Here is a 21,750-nt window from a genome sequence, read left to right as displayed (position 1 = left end):
TTCATACGCTATATCGCTAAGTTTATCCAAACACTAAACTACAAAAATGTCATTGAAATGTGCCTGTCATTTTCCACCCACTTAATATTCCCGTAGCAAAATCCCACGCTTACCACACACGGTCGCCATGACCATCAATTTAGCGGCTATCTAAGTAATAATAATAACACTGCACAAGCGATACTCACCTAACAGCACTTAAACGGCTCCACGAGGCTCGCTACACGACCTACACTATTTCGTAGACACGCTACGAGAAACTAAACAACGCTACGAAAAAAATTTAAATCGAAAACCAAACGGTTATACCGCCCTCACAAGGTTACGTCGAACGGAATTATAACACCGAAAGATGTTTAGGAAATATAGGCGTCACCGAGAGCGCAGCCGTACATCTTGCTTATATCGCCTCCACCAGCATTGGAGAGCAGAACATCAAACGACGTTATGGCCCCCGGACGTGCCGACCGCTCTGCCTGCCAGAAAAGGACAAAACTATTCGACAGAATGAGATGGCGTGTATTTTTGCACTCTCAATACTTTTATTATTCGCAACACAAACAAACATTCGGCTCGAATATAAACCCGCGAATGAAATCAAGTTTTGTTGAGATCAAAGTTTGGTCGCAACTTTTTAGGTAAAGACATTCAGATGACGCCCGGTGTGGGTGGTGCGTGAACGTCTCGCACTTAACGCCGGTTATGTTTAGTAGAGTTGTCGCTTATTTAATAACTTTTTCACTGAATTTATATCGCTCGCTGTTTTGTTTAGGTGTCATTTATAACGTAGGTCGTGTAAAGTCTTGTTTAACATGAGTTTCAATGTAAAATGTTGCATCGAAAAATATTTCATACTTTAGATTACACAACTTGACTTTATCTTCAACATATGAGGTTAAAATGAATTAAATATAACAGACAAGAGACATGTCATTATCTCTTCATTGTACGAGAATGATTCTTCATTATCGAAATATGTATACCTAACATACAGAAATGTCAGTCTACGTTATTCTTAACTTTAACGTGCCAACATTTTAAACGTTTTTAACTTGGTAGCTCAGTTATCAATTGAAATAAATTTAAATGTACTCTAATTAGAACGAAATACCGTCTTAAATTGTTACCACTAAATTAAAATTAAACTGCAGTGAAAATACTTGCATGTTTAATTAGGTGATAAATTCAACAAGCGTTAACTTGTCAGCACAATTTATATAGAGAAGTGCGCCACACAAATGTGTCTGTATATAGAACATACTATATACTAAATTGAAGCCAAGCGTTTTATTTACATTCGCGCAAATTGAATCCTTGGTTCGACGCCAAGAGGAAGCTCGTTCACATATTCATCCAGGCGAGGGAGGGAGGCTTTAGAGGGACGAGATTCGATTTGCCTAATAGCAGGCGCGAGGTACGGAGGGCTCACTCAATTACTCAGAGTGGAGGTGTCCCGAAGCGCCCCGAACATAATTACATTATCTGATAAACGGTTAGCGCCCCAATTTCCCACATGTGTAAATTTTCTTTTTTAGCGCTCTAATAAAATTGAAATTACGCTGATGTGGGGATATTGATTGAAATACGCACTGATTTCGAAATCTTGAAGCTACATTTAGGAATATAAATTGGTATTTTAGACCTAATGCATTATTCAGGGGTTTAGGTAAATTGAAAACTTGGTTAAATTTATTTTAATCTATTTATATACGCATTTTCTTAAAGTGAACAGAATGCGTAAAGCAATCTAACCTGTTCCCGTCGGAGCAAGCAATCAACACTACAGTTTACCAAGTAACTGTATTTCTTGTTTCATTTCATTATAATTTGCACGCATTTTTACATAAAAAAGGCAATGAAATGAGTCTTAGTACGAAAAATATTCTTTCTTAGCCCGAAATGTGGTTAAGAAAAAGGGTTTATTATTTTTTGCTGTAGTAGCAACTGATTTCTCGTACTTACAGCTTCTGGTTCTTCAGATGTTATTTTTGTTATGATTTGTGATTACAAAAAAAAAATAGTAAATAGTTAAGAAACTGAAGGCATTTGTGATATTTTTTATAAAAAAATGTTTAAATGTTTGTTTTGTTTACTAGGTTAATAGATATAAAGAATAACAAAAGTATTTAACAACAAATCTGTATACAGATAGAAGATTGATTGGAAAATATTTTTATGGTAGAGGTAATTTTAAAACTCTCCAACTTTAATTGCCAAAAAATTTTACATTTTTCAGAATATCACTTGAAAATATTTTTGGATAGGTCTGGTCTGGAGGCAGGATTTAATTAAAATTAAGGATTTACTCACGTAATATACAGAGAAAAGCTCTACTAGTTTCGAGTCACAGAGGGACTCTTCACCATTAGCAGCCTGCACTACCGTTATTTTAGTTAATTAATTTACTATGGCTATTATAAAATTTTCATGGCAGTTATTATAAAAATTCCCTGAATATTTACTGAGTAAAACATTTTTACCATTAGTACTAAGTACTTTCACGATTTTGAGTTTATAACTATGAAAACGTAACCAAAGTTCGGTATACTTACAATTTATTTTTAGCTTCAACCCACTTAGCTACCCAATTACGTACAAGGTGTGTACCATTAGTATCATAAATTATGTTTATCTTGTAAAGACTATCAACGTTTTACAGCCATTTAGTCACAAAAAAGCAAAGAGAATCTTAACAACACAAGTCAGGGCAAAAAACTGCGCTTAAAAGTCTCGGTTCAATAATGTAGGTATATAATACGAGAAGTATTGAATATTAACAAGTCGATGCATAAGTAATTTTGTAGCTAACATACCCACAACACGAACCTTTAATAACACTAAACCATCGATTTCATTACAACCGCATATTTACTTTGTAAAACGGCACAATGTTGCCATAATATCACTGCTTGAGATATCAGGACAAAATAAAAATGAACTGGAAAGCGTAATATACAGTCAATATTTTATTTATAAAATGATCGCCGTAGAAGTGCGTGCGCGCGGATTTACAGGGCTCCAAGAGGACGCAGGGTTGACGTCGGCCAATGGAAGCGAGTTCCACATTTAAACTGTAATGCGACCAGTGTGGTTGAGCCGTGATATTTTCGTTTGTTTCTGTTTTTGTTGTGTTCAAAGACGCGGGGGGAAGGTCTTGTTACGTTGGTGGTGTAATATGAAGTTGTCTCGGTTCGGTTCATTTATATGCTAATCGGCGAGGAGGCGGCGTGTTCCACTATAACCGGTAGGGCCGCAGGCGCAGTGTAGGTGCATACCACTCCGGTTACTTTGTCGATTATCTCTGGAACACACAATTTATAAGGGTATCAATTCAAATCTTCGTTGAGAACGTTTACATTTTTAAGTGTAAATTATTTTAACGAAGTAAAAAGAAGTGTTCAAATAATGTATACTTAAAATAAATTCCATCAGTCTTATTAATTTTGACTTTATTCTTAATATTTACTTGAATCATGCTCTATATATTACACCATATTTCGTTGCAACAATCTAATTACCTACTTACGAACAAACCGCAAAACCATGAGAGCTCAGGTTATAATTACTACGCTTGTCACTCAGGTTTGTATTGAGTAAGATCATATTCATACATGCATACATATGCACTTACCTATGTATTGCTTTTACGTAAGCAATACGATATGTAATTATGATTCATACAGCGTGTTGTTCCTATTATCTCTAACTTCTTCGGAAATATGAAGATACGTAATTGTGTTCTGTTGTTATGTTCTTTACATAGGAAGATTCATTGCATTGATTTCCAATGAAATGAAAAAGAAATCACCTAGGGTAGGTAATTTTTTTGAGGAGGAAATCCATTAACTTCTCTCGTCTTGAGCAAGGCAACTAAAAACCACCCGCTCCTACTCTATCTTTTTTTTCAGTCAAAATGTAAATCAACATTAATTTGTAGATACAAACTATTAATATTCTATATATTACTACTTAGTAATATGTATAATATTTTACTTGAATAATGTGCGTCTAACTTTTACAAGTACCTATGATCATCATCCCAATTAATTCGTATCTACTTATTAAATGTAAAATAAATTTGTTTATTTATTTGTTTGTTACCTCTTTACGCTTTACCAATCACCAGTATATTAATATTTAAATTGGCCATATACTCAAGCCTAAAGTCAAAGTCAAAACATTTATTTTAATTAATCCCTCATTAGGCACTTTTGAAACGTCAAATTGAATTATCCGTCAGTCTGTCTGTCAGTGAAGCTAGTGCTCGTTACAAAACGTATCTTCAAATGGAGAAGAACGAGCAAGTACTTCTACTTTTACTTTTTTACTACATCTACATGTTAGTATAGTTTAGCATATGGGACGGACATAGAAGGACATAAGTAGGTCATACGATCTTACGGGTTACCAGGGCTTCAGCTCGAAGCAGGAGTAGAAACTTGGTTTTGAGTAAGAGATTGACTCTCCGTCTCGTCGCTTTCAAGGCGGGAGAGATCATTCGAAGATATTCCCCCGTCAAAATAAAGGCTAATTCACGCAAGCAAAACTACGTGTAAACGTTAGTCATCAATAAATACCTACATTTAATTGTAGGCCTCAGATTACTTTGCAACATTGTAAGATAATAGCTATAATGCCGACACTTAATTTACCAATTATCTACCTACTTATATCCACTACTTAATGAATAGATACTTGATTTTATTACTTAAATACAAAGTAAGCTTTATGAATAGGTATTTGCCATTAATTATCAACTACCTTTTTGCGATTAAACGATCCATTTAGCATTGTAATAAGCCCTTAGAGTGGAATGCTGGTGGGGACTGTGTTTAGCCAACATTTTTTCAATGAAAATTGATTTTTATTTGAGTATAAATAAAAGCGTTTATTGATTACTACCAAATAACTGGTATGTAACACATGACAAATTCATAATTATAAATAATTAATCTTAACTGACTTATAAAAAATGAGTAATTTAGAATTTATAAATCAGAAATGATCTTACAAATGAATACCTTATGTTTTATTAAAAATAGTAATTGTAGAAGGAATCTTTTACTTCACTCTAAAAACTTTGCTAACTCAACACCGATAGATGGCGTTGTTTTAACTTTGCTGCTGTTCCTTATTAAAGAAACTAATTTCTATTCGACAAAAATGATATAATATTTTTATCTAGCCGCCATTTTTTGTTGGATAACAGTTGCTTCTGTGTGTTGATGCCTACAACAACATAAAATATTCATTTATTCAGGAAAACGACATGTTTGTCATCTCAGTTCAGTGGTTCTGAGAGGGCGCTACAAGCCATGTTTGTAAAACAAAACAATATCAATTCTATGCAGTAAATCATAGAACTGAAAATCATTTGATAAAACATTGTCTATTTACACTGTTGGGTCGAAAAACAAGGGTTCTCTATTTATGATTTTCGATCGAATTTAATATGTGGAATTAATGTAAATGAAACGCTTTCTAGTTTTAAACCGACAGGATGTGGAATTTTATCAATTTTTATTTAAGTATTGCTATACACGCAAGTGACTTAGGTACCTATCTATGCTAATACCAATTAGGTTAAATACCAGATATCATATCGTTTTAAACCGCCAATTGAAATACGTACATTTTTGTAATACTTTATGTAATTACCTACTTGCTTAAATAAGCTATCCACAATGCCTTACCTACAGTTTCAGTAATTCATTTTCTTCCTCTATAAATAGTGCCATGTCCATTAGGTAAATCTAAAATATTTACAGATTCTGCAGTATGAAAATAGCAGAAGGCATAGAAGTGTGTCTGTGGCAACCCTGGAGCTGCGGACTACCTAGCGGGTTCCGGCACTAGCAGGAGTAGGAACGAGGTGGTTTTTAGTCAGTAAGAGTCTGACATTCCCTCTTGCCTCATCCAAGGCGGGAAAAGCCATTGGATGATTGTCTCCCCTTAAAAAAAAAGTCTGTGACAATAAGATTCACCCCATATTACACGAAACTCATAACATAACTGATAAAGAATGGAAAGGTGCTATTGGACCTATTGGAAATTAAAAAAGTGATACTACGTTTATTTTATTTAGCATCTTATTTCTAGGATATAAGATCCTTGACTATTTGTCCAAAATTATTAAAATCACCATAGAACTTTCCTTTCACCGATTTCTAAATGGTACTCACCTTTTCTGGTTACCAATACCTTTACTAACTTCACATATGCATTACCTAATCTAGAATATCAGATCTATTTCTTATTCGTAATCGTAATAAAACTTTTCCTCTATTCCATTGACATTTTTGTCACGATGTTAGAATGGTGGCAGCGAAGAATCTACGCAATGTATGGCGTGCCTGTGTAAACTTTCCCTCCGCACATGTCGTGAGATGTTATCTATCTTAGTGCCTGTTTGCCTCTACCTACCGTACTAGTTAAGACATTTATGAATATACTGCTTCAATGACAGCTAGCTTGTGTACAATTTGGACCTATTAACACTACAAATTCTGTTATTTGAATAAAGAAAAGATAATTCAGGGCAGTGAGAAATCGTTTTTTAAAATTGAAATTCTTATTTTTTTCTAGTCATTCATAAAGCTGGACTATATTTTAAAAAAATGTACTTGTAGTTATAAGTATTATAAAAGGCTATCATCACACAGCGTCTGCTTGTCATGCTTTACTTAGGTAGGGACCTAAAACGACAATCTATCTTGTTGTTAATCCATTGCGTACATCTTAACTAGGCGAGCATTTTCGTGACGAACCAAAAACGTAATGGAGGTGGATTTCAATAAACAAAATGTTTTAAGTAAACAGTAAGTATTTCTAATAGTAGAGTATAAAGTTGAAAATATAGTTGGCATTACCTAAATGACTACGAAGGTTTACTTACCTCTTTACCTAGCACGACTCTAATTTTGTAGTCTTATTCTTATTTAATAAAGGTACTTATCTAATTAAGTCCTTCAAGCCTTGAGCTCTTTAAAGTACCAGTCTGTCCCCTACTTGTACCTATTTCCAGTTAAGTAGGTAAACTGAAACAATGCTTAGATACACGTGGCTTCATTGCCTAGACGTGCTCAACACGTGCAACCTCGGGATCGATACAGCCTTCATCAAATTGAAAAGGACTAAAATAGTTGCGTATTTCTTGAAATCAATTCAGAATAATGTAAAGAAAAAGGCAAAATAAAACAAAAGTAATTACTGAACTCCTTCTAAAATCTTCATTTATAAATGTAAGGTGACATGGAATTATACAATGGTTACGTATTCTGTCTCGATCTTGGCAAATCTTCGTAGTGTTGATTCAGCCGAGTGAAGCTACCAATTCGATTGAATTGATATGCGAATCGTGTATCATGCTAATCGATTTTGAAATCGGCTACATTATGACCAGCTTTTATGATACGGCTTCTGTTTAACATCTATGCATACACATGATGATTTCATAAATCATTAATTCTTATGAGTTGACACATAAACTTATAAGCACTCGTTGCCTCGCCCAACTTCATCAAAGTAATAAGGAAACTCAAGAGGGTTACAAAAGAAAAAATAACCGAGACACGACGAAGTATTTAATTTTTTCCCCTTTCATACATTCTCTTCTAAATTCGTCATAAAACTGTGGAGAGCACATTCATGTTTAATTATACATTATACTTAACGAAACCTCACATTTTCTGGCGTGATTAACTACATTAATTTAACTGTACAATAATAATTACGAGACCTTTAATTATTACAATTATATAGTTTAGGTAAGTAGGGTTCTAATCATAGTATCTACTGAAATCGTTGAATAATACACAGTCAAGCTGTTCTCTTGTGTTTTATCTGAAAAGCAAATTGCTATTGTGGATTGAGGCCGCTCGAATGACTAATTAAACCGTGGTACTAAGTACTTTGCCGAATTGATAACCAACGTACGTTTTGAATCACTGAGTAAGATTGAGCGTTCGTGTATTGATTGCTTTTCAGATAAACTTGATGGAAAAATTAGGATCCATATTCATGTATATGTAGGTACCATACAATGGAAACTTCACATTTGCTTAAATTAGTCTTCCATTCGTCTAAGTTTCAGCGAAGGTTCATTAGATGCCTCGCTTCTCATTTACATAGAAATTCGGTCACCTAGACGAGGTCGCCATTTTGTACAAAAACACCTAATTTTAATTCACTATATCATTACGGGACAATACAGATTCAATGAATTAGATCCGAGGAGTAAACTACTAAGTTTACAATAAAACATTTATTAGGTACATAGATATAAAATAGGTAGCTAAATAGTACAAAGATGATATTCTAAGACTGGGATGATTTCACTTCGACTACTAGATGATAAAATCCAAATAATTTCAAATAAATAGTACCTAGTGTACTGGATTCGTTCGATGTAGAGCAAGATACGTTTACGATAGATTGTAATTACACTCGTGTATAAATAAATAATAAAATATTTAACTAAAACAAAAATAAAAATAGTAATAGACAGGCTAAAGCGAACAGTACAATGATCAATAGGGGACAATATTAATGCACTTGCCCATATCACCTAATTAATTGATTATAACATCAACTTCAATATTTAAAAAAGTCATAACAGTAACTTAATGTATAATTCTACTGGAACCGAGTTAAAGCTTTGTCAGAAATCCATAATTTAAATAACAAAATTTACGAATTATGAGATAAGAAATTAAACAGTAATAAATATTTGATCATAATGCGATTTCTATATTTGCTTATGTATAGATATGCGATGCGTCGATGGTAGTGATAGGTACGTAGTACGTAGCAAGCTGCTGCGTCTGTTAGTCGGTGAGGGTAGTGAACAGGTCGCGAGCGAACATATATCTATAACTGCCACCAAAGCAACCCGAGTCGTTTAACAATTTGGTAACGAAAATAAAAGTTAACTGATTAAAGACTACTCCACCCTTCGAACAGCGATACGAATACAACAATAAGCAGTCTCACAAAATATTTTACAAAATTTCTTTCAATAAACTATCTAGAAACTATAATTCATCGGTGACGTCTTTAATATTTCGTAATTCGTACTTAAATAAATTTCAAATACATAATCAGCGCTATTACTAGACATTATTAATATCAGGAATCGTTATCTACTCATGTATATACTTAGTCTCGTTAAAATTACAGAACATAATTTCGTAATTAATACTATACACAAATCGACAACACAGTATTATCTTAGTGCGAGATTCTCTGGGACTGAGGCGCGCACGGCACCGAAGCGTCCACTTTACGTACGACACGGCATAGCGAACGAACGTCTAGTCCATCGGGTAACGAACCTGAGCATAGTCCTGCTGGAAACTTAAGTACGACCACATTCCACACACTAGTCCAATGGAACTCTTCCTTCCCGACTGTTTAGCTAGCTATACCGTGGTGAAGGGGGTAAGTCCCAGAGAAGGGCACGGGTCACTGATGGTGTTTGGGCGGCGGCGCGTGGTGCAGCGCCACGTGGTGCGGCGCGTGGTGGTGCCCGCCGTGGTGGTTGTGGTTGTTCGCGTTCGAGTTGTTGTTGTTGTTCTGCGCCGCCTGCGCCGCCTGCCGCTGCGAGTTCTTCTTGTTCTTCATTCGTCTGTTCTGGAACCATATTTTCACCTGCCTCTCTGTCAGGTTCAGATTTCGCGCCAATTCCCATCTCTTTTGCTTCGAAACGTAAGCGTTAAAGAGGAACTCTTTCTCTAGTTCGAGGGTTTGGAACTTGGAGTAGGGTTTGCGTTTTTTGCGCACAGTGACTTGGCCGGTCCAATCCAGCGGATTTGAGGACCCGCAGCCGACACCCACGCCCACCGACATCGACAGGGAACCTGCACAAACAAAAAACATGTTATACTTAGAAAGAGAGGAGACAAAATTAGGGTTAACACTGGTATCTAATCAAATCTAATGGTATCAAATACACAATCATCTATTGGCACGACTGCAGTCAGTAAAAAAAAAATGCACATAAATCATTTATTCCATCTGCTTCCTTTGCTAACGTAGGAAATAACTTAATTTTTGCAACAACAGGATCGTAATTACGCTCTCGAAACCAGTCATTCTTATTCGGCCTGCTATTCGTTAATTGTCTCGGGCCGAATGCATTACAAACTGCACCGGCTGCACGTTTCGCTTTTAACTAGCTATTTCCATGCCGTGTTCATAGAAACAATTGTGGGCCGGTACGGCGCGTTAGAAGTTAACACACACCGCGATTTATGTGACCGGTCCTTTTGATGAGATCACCCGCAATAAACTTTGTATGCGATCCGCGACCTTCTCGATATTCGATGCGTGCAACACACTGCACCATTTCCTATTATTCAAAATGGTACACGTAGGAACATTGCGAAATAGATGCCTCATTGTCTAGCGGATGAGTGTGACCGAGTGTCGTAAGACAAGTCCGTATCTCGAAATGAACAGAACGGTCGTATTATCCCACACACGACACGAGCGGTTGTCTCAATCATGCTCGAGCTTTCAAGCCTCTAGATACCAATTTACTTTAGAAAGGCATACAAATTAACTTTGCTTTACTTGAAATGTTAGTTGTGAACCGATTTTATATTTCATATTGACGTAAGCTGTAATCTCAGAAAATTACATCTTGTATAAGCCGGTAGCATGTGTAAGGTAATAGAAAAACATAGGTTCGTGTTGAAATAATCTCTGATATTGTCGGACCAATTCCGTGTTATCGAATTCGTTTGAGATTTATAAACATTGCTATTGACACTTGTATTGCAAAATATTTTAAATTGAAAAATATTGTTTTTCCAATATTTCACTTTTGTATTTTGAAATTGTGGGTGACTGGGATTGATATGGTTTTATGATTTATTGTGGTCAGAGTTTGAATTAAAATGGGATTAGGAAATGTAGTTCATTGTTTGCCAATGTTCAGAGTTATGATTTGAAATCCAATATTTATGAATTCTTACACAATTCAAATGTATTTTTACTAGAAACAATCACATTATTCATAACTGCCCTACGACAATCGGGTCCCGTTTACCATCTTGATTTATTTCTTTGAAACGGCTCTTTGAATATTGATGAAATGCGTCTAATGTGTCAATCTGTATTGTACTGACGTTGCCAACTTGATGCGGTAAGACGAATTATGCTAAGCAGATTATCGAAACCGTTTAATGTTAACTCAATCTTTAACTTTGGATAGAATATACTCTATACTTTCCAAGCAATCGAAAATCGATTACCATACAGTTTTAGAATATGTATAATTTTAATTGAATTCAAATAAGTATATTCTTTATCAAAGTAAGTTCATAGATATTATTTATGTATTTACTACTCACAAAAAAGAGGGAAAATATGTTGTGGTTTTAACTTTTATATGGACTTGATTAAATAAAGTATAAATCGTATCGTAATAAACGGGAAGATTCTGAATGTATTGGACTTGATAAAGCAACTGTTAATTGGGTTTATGAAAGCTAAAACTAGTCCATGTGATGTCTGATTCCAGAATAAATTCGTTACTAGTAAATAATTATTTCGAAAAAAAAATATTTATGCAAACTTCAGACGAAAATAACTTTTTGTACTAAGAAATGAAAGCTACCGAGCCTCTAATAAGCAAACTTAAAATAAATCTGTTCTCTCCCTCCACAATACTGCTTACACTTCAAATTACTCAATAACAACTTCAAAATAACCAAGACAACACATTAAACAATATGGATAGACCACATGCATCGCAGTCCAAAGTAAAATTATAAGCAAGTGGGCGTAAAAAGCCTTCTAGTCGGGTTTCTTATTCCTTGGAACAAACGGCAATTGTTTAAAGAGAACATAATGACAAGTGGAGTTGTCAATTATGAGGGAATAGGTAGCGATCAGGAGCTATAAAAGTGCGGGTTCTCTTCGCCCATAAAAGTTTACCTACCCGACCGCGGGCTTTGTCTATTTCGTATACCAACATCGCTTTGCCAATTCGCTACGGAAACCCTCCGTTATTCCGATGGAATAGAGTCCAAAATGGCACTATCCAAAGGATTCTGTTTTGTGAACGAACACCCGAGCAAACGTATGATTGAAAGGAATTTCTGAGTTAAGATGTTTCCTTTGACGTATACCGTGAGACCACAAATGAATTTCTACGATTTTGTTTCTGTATTTGTTTATTAAAAATGTAAAATCAAGCTCAAGTTGATAATAAGTGAAAACCGTGTGGTGTTATGATTAAAGATCGATGAAGGCATCGATGTGTATGTAGTAAGAAAGCGGAACATTCCGAGGCAGTCTCACTAACGGAGCCATTCTACAAACCGTTTACTAAGCCGTAAATGCACAAATCAAAGTCAATGTCAACCTCAGGTGGGCCGTAAACACACAATCATAAAGTGACGTGAACACTCGTATAACTTTTTCAACAATTGTTTCCTTTTAATGGCCCATTATATGCGCGTTTTACGCAAAATTATGTCAAGTTACACCTCTGCCGTAACAGAGGCGCGATAAACCCATCTTTATGGTTAGGCGGCGATCGAAAGCGAACTAGTGGCGAGCGTTTATGAATGGAGCCTTTTTATTGCTCTCATATTTACATGGCGCTTGTAGTTTAGTAATTACTACTTACTAGCGCGATTTGGGGAAGGAACCAGTATTATTGCATGTATGTGACGTGGACGTGGTTTTACGATTCATAAAAGTGATATGTATCTACGAGCGATGCTAGTATGCATCGGCCGGGCGGCCGGTCGCAGTAGCCTCCTAGTTTTTTATCGTCTCATCAACCTGTAATGTGTTTATTGTAGCAATATTTGGTTTATTGCCACTACTCAAAGATCGGTTTATTGTCTTAACGCTCAGGTATCGTGTTTATTTATTAGTTATACATTTTTATTGGCGCTTTATTTTACGTAAACTTTAATTTATTGTCGGTTGTATAGCGCCGTTTTACATTGCCTATAAAAAGGTGCTTACGGTTCATTTTTAAACATTTGTAGCACGTGTTTCGTTCATTCATCAAATTTATGGTGGTCTGTGGGAAAATGTTTTGGTTTGGGCGTTCAGTAGCATTCTGAGGGAGTTCTAAGAGATTCTGTTGTGGCGGTGCACGCTGACCCAATGTTTGTTTCTCCAGCTATTGACGTTTTCGACATTTTAGTTCACGAAATGGCATTTAGACCTAAACATTTATTTACAAACTTACCTGTTGCTTAAGGATTACTTTACTTTTGACCTGTTGGTAACGTAGAACATATATGATGGGGAAAACGTGGAATCGACTCTAAGTCATAAATAGACCAATACAACGACAATTATCATATGATGGAAAACATATCAAAAATTAAATACATGAAAATCAAAACATACAAAGATCCAGTGCATTTTTACAAAATACATGAAGTTACCAAACGAACAAAACATACATCACACATTCATTATAACTTATACAAAAAATTGTACGAGTACAAAGTATCGTGCAGTCGTGCCAATCAGCTGTGTTCGATTAGAGGAAAGAATGCGGCATCAGACGCTGCGAGTGCTAGTGTGCACGCTTCATATGAGACACCCCCACAACGGAGCGCGGTGCTGTCCCTGTGTGCGTGCCAGCCGCACACATGCTTGGCCCCGCTCGCTGTGTGCGCCCCGCGCAACGCCCTCTAGCGACCAGCGGACCGCAACCGCGGGTCAAGGTTGACAAACTCATAATAAATTATTTACAAATCAACTTATCAGTTTCAGCTTCTCGTACATTATTATAAACTTCAAACTTAAAAGTACAGTAAAAGACAGCTACAAACCCAACAGCTCACGTTTTAGTAGGTATATATCGAACTTATATTAGTATTTGTTTATAAATTCCGATAAATGTTTTGCTGAACTATGTTTGGTTCTAGTCTCGAGGCACCGATAAGTTTCAAAGATTACAAACAGCGATGCTGCGACCGGACGTCAAAAAACGTGAGCTCTGGGTTGGTGGCAAACGTAAATATACATGCATGAGTAATATGATGTTACTGACCGGGCAAGGAACCTGGAGGCGGGTAGGGTGCGCTGGACACCGATTCTGGCGCGTAGTTTCGTAGCCCATACGCGTCGTGGGAGAAGCTGGATGCCTCGGAGACTGCCGTCCTGCGCTCTTCGCCACCGACGTAGGGTAAGGGCTGGTCACCGCGTGGAGCTCCGTATGGGTAGTTCCAGCAAGGCTGTGAGAAGCCCTGGTGGCAGCCACCATCAGCGTACGGCTTGTACTCGCCGCTACTCGCTGGCCAGAAAGGCAACGTAGATTTACGTTCCCTCTCAACGGGTAGATTGTAGTAGGTAGGTCCAGCTGGATACTGGTGCTCAAAGGAGCCAGGTGCATCAGGCGGGTAGCCCCAGGGCTGTTGCGCGTGGCGGATAACACCTGGCTCTGGCTCGTAGCGCTTGGCTGGGATGTGCAGCGGAGGCTGCGGTGGGTTGGAGCCCACGGAGGCAGGCGAGGCGCTGGAGGCGGACGGCGGAGCAGCAGCTGGGGCGGCCGGCGGGCTGCCGCCGGGTGGCGACGCGTGCGGCTCCTCGTAGAGCGCGCCGCCGACCCCGTTCATCATGGTCCACCAGGCCGGCCCGGCGGAGTGGCCGGATGGGGGCGCTGGCGACGCGGCCGCCGCATCGCAGGGCGCGCCGAGGCCCCCGACATGGTTGTCAGGGTACAGGGTGGCGGCCGGGCAAGCCACGGGGGATCGGGAGAGTCACAGGCAGTTCACGCGCGTCGCGGGCACATCGCACCGCGCACACACGCGTCCCACACACAGGAGCAGCACATGAAAATCAAAACGCGATCCCGATTTAGCTAGCCGGCCGGACGGGACTCACCGCAACGTAAACTGTCCAAAAAACTATAACTTTCAGCTTGGATGAAAGTTTTAAAAACTATTTCGAGAGTGCATCGAACAGTCACTGATATGATAAGCTCTCGTAACCTCTAAAATATTTTAGTCCATTTAGAAGAAGTATGTAACAGTCTCTATTATTTTTGCGGTAAAGTTTATTGTAAACAATTCACACATCAATTTTCTTAAGCAGAAAAAAAGTTTTTGTATTCGCAGGATAAAGTTTGTGAGTGACGCAACAGTTTTCTTATTTATTTGAGTGGACGTATTGGTAGGTTGTTGTCGCGAACGTATCGTGTTTGTGCGATCGGTGCGGCGGGGTATACGCGAGGCGCGCGTTCAGCAGCGCGGTCGAGCGCGGAGTGGCGGCGGCGTGTGCCAGTGTGACGGCGCACACACGCGCGCACGCCGCACCCGCCATCCGGCGGCGGGCAGCGGAACTAATCCACGTCTCCTCACAGAACGCTACGCGTAGCAAGCCCGTAGGCGGGCGGGCTGGCGAGGCGCCCAGTTTTATGCCCTCACGTTTTTTCCCGGATTTACAATATTGGAAGTATATTTTCTTCTATGCAATTTGCTATAACTGAGAAAAAATACGCAAATGGATAAAAAATATTTTTACTAAAGTTTGGTTTGGTTTTTATGCTAACTTAATAAAATATTTTTTTTATTTGTTACTAAAATATAAAACTTTGTCCCTTAAATTATATAAAACATTACTATCTACTACTTTACTACCTCAACAGTACAAGTTGATTGCGTGCGGCCAGTTGTATCGTAGTATCTCAAAGGGTTGTCAAGAGCCGAGGCGCGGGTGCGTAGTAAAGCGATTAATGGAGGCAAAATAGCCATAAACTGCCGTTTAACCAAACTGCAAGCATCACTCGACCATCGTCGACTTGCCACCAATAAAAAACGCGAGACTTTATGACGGCAACTCACTCACATTTTATTGTGAGTATAAACTTAATTTTATCGTCTGTTAATTTCACCACAAATAATGTTAGGCACCTACTAGATTAAATTATATAATTTTATTTTATTACTATTGTCAATGGCAAGGCCGCGGACTAATGCCTTATATTCAGCTAGTTCAGTGACTGTGAAAATAAGTGGTTTTATGAATACAGTATCTGTCTAGATAGATTAATGGTTGCTACTGGTATTTAGTAGTGGTTACCTGCAATCATTTCCACATAATGTTAAGACAGAAACTTTATCTAAAACTTGATTAATTAATTAATTAAAAACTTGATTTTACTAATTGACTTAACATGTTTTTCTCAATTGTTATAGTTCCCAATTGTTGCTAGTATTGAACAAATAGGGTGTTCTATAAAAAAGGAACAGGAATTAATTGTCGTGAAACGTCTAAGGAGCATGTAGATGGTATAATTCGCCACACCCCCTAAGCCACCCCTTGAACAAAGCCGTAACAACCAATAAATTCAAGCAATATTTTACACATGTATAATGTTTACACAAGACACGGCAATAAAATATATCAGGCGAACAAAGCTAAAACATACATATATTGAAGTTATGTCGGCTCTTGTTCACTTACCGAACAACACGGCTCGCTAATACAACCGAATTGTCAAAATAATAAGGCAGTGGACTGCGTTACTAGTCTAAGCGATTAGCGATTTTATGATAAAGTGCATAGAGATTAAATAGAGATTACTGAATACAGTAATTAATCATTAAAACAAAATTATTGTATACGAAATTACTGAATACAGAAATTTCTTATACGTAGTTTGGTTTTATTTGATACTTATTTTTAATAATTTTCTCTTTTGAATTACCTTCTCTTATTTTAAAAATACCTTATTTATAAATGCAGGTGCAACTTTTATTAACATACAAATGTTAATCTGCATTTTAGTAATCTTTTTATCATTCAAGTAAACATTGCGATCAGATTATCAGATCACATTATTAAATGACTTGAATTAGTTTGTTGGTATCGCTTCTCGCTTTCTGTTGCACCAAAGGTTACCGTACCGCCAAACATTAATTTCCCACACTTAGCGTACGAGTAATTACAATAGGTACTGTACAATGAAAGCCAAAACGATAAATTCGCGACACTTTGTGGACGTGTCAACAAAACTAATAACAAGGATTATGTGTGCTTTGAAATGTAAAAATTTCAACACAAAAGAGATTTATAAGTGCAGAGGTGCACCTCTATGATCCCTGTTTGGTGTATTTACATTGTGTAATGTCAGTAATAACATGACACAATAGTCACCTTGAAAAGAATTCATATATCTCTATTTCTAGCGATGATTTATGTATGTACGTGTACCTGGTAAAACACCTCTAACCATACATTAGCATGTAGGCATTAGGTACAGTAAATACTCACCAAGTTATTCATACCCACATAACTCAACATGACGTATTAAAATATCCAACTGCGTAGATATTTAACTAGATTGTGTATGTGAGAACGCTCTGCATACCAGAGACGCTCATATTTACGCAAATAAAAGTAAAACCGGCGTAACGTAGACAAACACAGATATGTTTTACAACATAGAGGAGCTTTATGTAGGAAGAAACGAAAGTAACATTATCTTGGTGCAGTAGCAGGCGAGCACAAACAGTCGAGTCTCGCGTTGAATGACAGAAACAAACATAGGAACAAGTGTGCGCTTACGCCGAGCCCGTCTATAAATATTTACGTTAGGAAACTCTTCAGGCCAATGGTCGGCCATACATCGAGCACGTAAATAAAAGTACGCTTTCTTATCTCGGCACATGTGTGCGGGAGTTGCGCAAACTAGATTGGGGCTATGTATAAATAATGTTCGGAATTTTGTAGGTTAGGCTCGCAACGTTTTTACACCATAAACGTAGCAACAATGGTTATCGGAAACACGGTGGCAAACTCATTAATACAGCGACTGTATTCATTATAAACATAATTTATCGCTTTAAGCTCAGGTTTATAGAATCTAGCAATTACTATAAATCTTTGCCGGTAACTCGTAATCAAACTTGGCCTTAAATGTTTTATTCACAACAATTTTGTTTACTGATGAAATGACATTGGCAATACGAGGAAAATTAATTATCCGAGCGTCAGATAATTATTAACGTTTATTTATAAAACTGCGGGCTTTTATCAAGTGTTGCATAAATTCATCATCATTACCTATAGGCATACTTCTAGGTACCTTTAGTAATATTTTCTCAGTATAGATTTATTACGCCCACAAACCTAAATTCTATTAGCCGATATATTATATTACATCGATATTTATACCATGAACAAAATTGGTACCTATAACACTATTGGATCCTGACATTCTTGATACGTTTATGTTGCGTTACTAATTTTCAGTATCGGCAACGTCGTATAGTACACAATATATTGAGGCAAGTCAACAAGAACAAGTCTGCATGATATCGGCTCAGATAACGGTTCGACTTCGCGTTCCCATCGCCAAGGCATAAAATAGATTGTAAAGAAGGCTTTAATGCTTGTCCCAATTGAAAAACTCGTCTGCTCTCGACTTTCTCTGAACGCAAACTGTAAATTGACGAGTAACCTGGAGCTGTACCGTTCAGCAAATTAAACATTAAATTTTGCCTTGTTAAAACTCTGACCGGTAAAAGGAATCTTGTTATGCTTTCGAATATTTTCTTCTTATTTACAGTTAGATATATATACACAACTATAGTAAGTAAATTCATTATAATTGAGTGGAAAATTGTAAAAGAACCATTTACCTACTTAAATAACAGTGACTGTTCGATTAACAAGTTAATTACATAATCAAATCAGATTGCTCTACTATGTAATTACAGTATCATAAAACTTAATTATTTTTACAAAGTTACAAAGGTTATCATTCAATTACTGTGCATTGTAATTGAATGTAAATCTTGATGTAAATGCGATTTTCTAAGTGACTTGAAGAATTAAACTTGTTACTTTAACCAGTACCCATTAAGTAATGATACAAGATGTCCTATGAACTTTATAACATTGTTATATATAGGAAAATTACTTGAAATAGACAATTCAGTACAAGAAAAGTGTGCTCACCTAATATCTGATACCTTATGTCAGTATAAGTGGTAATAACTCAAGCTATGGACACAAGATCTAGTATGTTAAAGAACAATGATACCTTAGAAGGTGGCCTAAGCTATATCTACTTTTATCTTTCAACTGTAAGATAGTTCATAATTTCCAAAATGTGAACCAACCTTTATCAAATAGGTTTTGCATGGCTTTATTTTCCTTGTACCTAAGTATCGTAAAATGACGTCATAATAACATAAAGAAAATAGCGTAGCATGTAAATCAATCATTTTACAATCGCTATAAAACGTTAGTTGAAAAATATGCATTGCTATTTTAATAGCTAGCGGAAAACATCTATTGATTTTTCTCAATCAGTTTTAGTATTGAAATTATTTCAGGTGCGATGGCTATTTATATGTAAATTATTCAGTCATCTTACTCAAATCGGATTCATTCATAATACTTCAATAAACTTTGTAGCCATAATAAATTGCATGTATTAAAATATACCTGTAACTAAAGAAGCTTTACTCAAGCCGTGTGTTAATCCTAAGCTATAGTCCGTTAAATATCAACGATGCGCGGGGTATAATCCGCAAATATACATAACAATTTAAAAAATAAAAAATTCAAATACAATATTCACCTTGTCGTAAACTCGCTAGCGACGTTTGCGTAAAAGGACACGGTAACCTGCGAACAAAGTATAAAACATATAAAAGTTGTATATTATATATACCAACAGTATTATAAATTATACAAATTCATTGTATACAAGTACGTAACTACACACTAAACGGGGCTCCGGTGTATCCAATCAGTAAATTGTAAAACGTTTATTGGATAACACTATGCGGCGTTTGTTAATTAATTCGTTAATTACTTCGAGACCTACAACCAAAACCATTATTAATGACATATGTAGACATTTATGAGATTGTATAGTTTTATTGTTGCAAGCGTAACTGCTCTATGCCGTGAGAGGAGGCGGTATGTAACTGAAGAAGTCGTTATAGAAAGTTTTTTGTTTTCGAAAAAAACTTTTTTACTTTGTTATTTCGTGAATGGGCGATATTTAGTCAGGTGGGGCGATTATTTGAAAATAAAATGGCCATATTTTATCGAATTTTGTATCAAAGGCGACGTTAATTCGACTTACGGCTTAAGTCTTTACCTATAGGTATATTACCTACAAATACAAGATCCGCATAAGAAAGATAAAACGGAGAGGATGTCAGTCATTTTCACGGTCACTACACACTGACGCTTGAGAAAATTTATATGCGACATAAGGGCCAATTACGTAGAAAGTTTGTATCAGGAGGTTTCATTACGACGTGTCTAATGAGCGCGCGTGGAACTGCGCATTAAATCATCGTCGCGCAGTGCACACCCGCTGCCGACATTACTCAGTTTATTTTTAAGGCAAGCGCTCCTCCACCCACAAACATCCCATTGACAACTTCCACGGTTACAATTTTATTTCCTAGCTCCATTCGAAGCCAGTGAATATAAATAAATCCTTTCTAAGTCATTCGATACGGCGGTAAGTCACGAAGTTTACATAAAATAGGTGATTTGCGCCGAATGCCACGGTTATTTTTTCTGATATTCGTTTGGGGGTGCTACCCTATGTTTATGAGCGAAAAAAATCATGTTTACAAGCCTTTTTTAGCCAACAATTACGTCGTATACGTGTGGGAGTCGTAAATGTTTTGTGTTACCTAACAATTAGGAAGACGATGACGAGTGATAGACAGCAGTTTACTAACGAAAGTGTTTTTGGTTTTGTATATGGATGAATAGTACATAATACATTTTATGATTACCAATATTGGCTGACGCAACAAGTTATTTGATATCTAAAAGTGTATTTACAGATAACTTTATAGATGTAATTAATTCCCGCAGCTGTTTGACATTCACTCGTATGAAATACATAAAATAACTACAAGAGATTAGTGGTAAGTCCGATACTAATTGGAAAACTTGAGACCCATCTGCGCCGAAACTTGCTTGATACTCATCTAAGTTTATACTCATTCCGTCCCTGACTAAACTTCGGCGCGCGTAATCCGGCCGAGGGTTTAGTTAACCAAGACTTTTTTTTACTTTTTTCATTAAGTACGAGTAAATAGAGCAGCAGAACTATGGCGGAGGGCACTCGACTTGACATTTACGACTCAATCCCGAAACATAGGCCGCCGGCTGGCCAAACGGGGTGTAATTTTCCCAACTTAGCTTGAGCTCGCTCTCCCCTCGCGTCGCCGTGCTACGCAGCAGGATGTATGGTGCCCGGATGTGAGTTTAGAGGTCTTTCTATAGTGGTGGGTAGAGAATTTCAATAGTCAAAGTGTCAGGACGAGTTTGGGCGCGTATTACAAGCTGTCAGTTCACGTTATCTGTACCACAAGTATATGTTATCGGAATGTCTCTCCCACGGTTGGTTGGTCAGGCCCACGATACAGAACTGTTTATGCTGTGGCGTTTTATCATAAAACTGTCGTCGGCTACGATCTCAATAAGACCGACAAAACGTTTCCGATGATAGATACGTACAAGACTTATTTATGTCTTTATAATAGAAGGTACATAAAAATGCGAAAAGTTATAATTTTATTGCGAATCCTAATTTTATGATCATTTAACATGCATAGTTGATACGCTTCAGAAGGTTGTTAGACGGCTATCATTTGTATCTATGTCGCCATATTTACAATAACAGGATCGCGAGGGTGTAGGTGGAGGTCCGAGCGGTTAATGGTGCGAAAACTGACTGGATCATATCCCTGGGTTTACGACTCGAGAGTAAACGGCCGATTCATT

At 37.1% G+C, this 21,750-nt stretch overlaps 2 protein-coding genes across 12 annotated transcripts in view; both read right to left on the bottom strand.

Moving 5' to 3' along the window:
• LOC126912804 (uncharacterized) overlaps positions 1–21,750 on the bottom strand; it is a 381,241-nt gene that overhangs the window by 130,826 nt on the left and 228,665 nt on the right. The gene's annotated exons all lie outside the window — the stretch shown is intronic.
• LOC118269589 (homeobox protein abdominal-B) overlaps positions 7,569–21,750 on the bottom strand; it is a 111,579-nt gene continuing 97,397 nt past the window's right edge. For 5 of the 11 annotated variants that reach the window (XM_050706815.1, XM_050706820.1, XM_035584763.2 and 2 more), the window contains 2 exons: positions 14,030–14,638; positions 7,569–9,857 (listed from right to left, as the gene is read on the bottom strand). In XM_050706815.1, the coding sequence (XP_050562772.1) occupies positions 9,463–9,857; positions 14,030–14,638 (1,004 nt within the window). In that variant the 3' untranslated portion in view covers positions 7,569–9,462. Of the gene's footprint in view, positions 9,858–14,029; positions 14,639–19,570; positions 19,618–21,750 lie in introns of all 11 variants that reach the window. The other 6 variants (XM_035584764.2, XM_050706819.1, XM_035584765.2 and 3 more) reach the window with 2 other exon arrangements.

This window comes from Spodoptera frugiperda, chromosome 30 (genome assembly GCF_023101765.2).
Source record: "Spodoptera frugiperda isolate SF20-4 chromosome 30, AGI-APGP_CSIRO_Sfru_2.0, whole genome shotgun sequence".
Taxonomy (NCBI): domain Eukaryota; kingdom Metazoa; phylum Arthropoda; class Insecta; order Lepidoptera; family Noctuidae; genus Spodoptera; species Spodoptera frugiperda.
The sequence above is the reverse complement of the archived record's forward strand: the minus strand, read 5'-3'. Positions and strand labels throughout refer to the sequence as shown.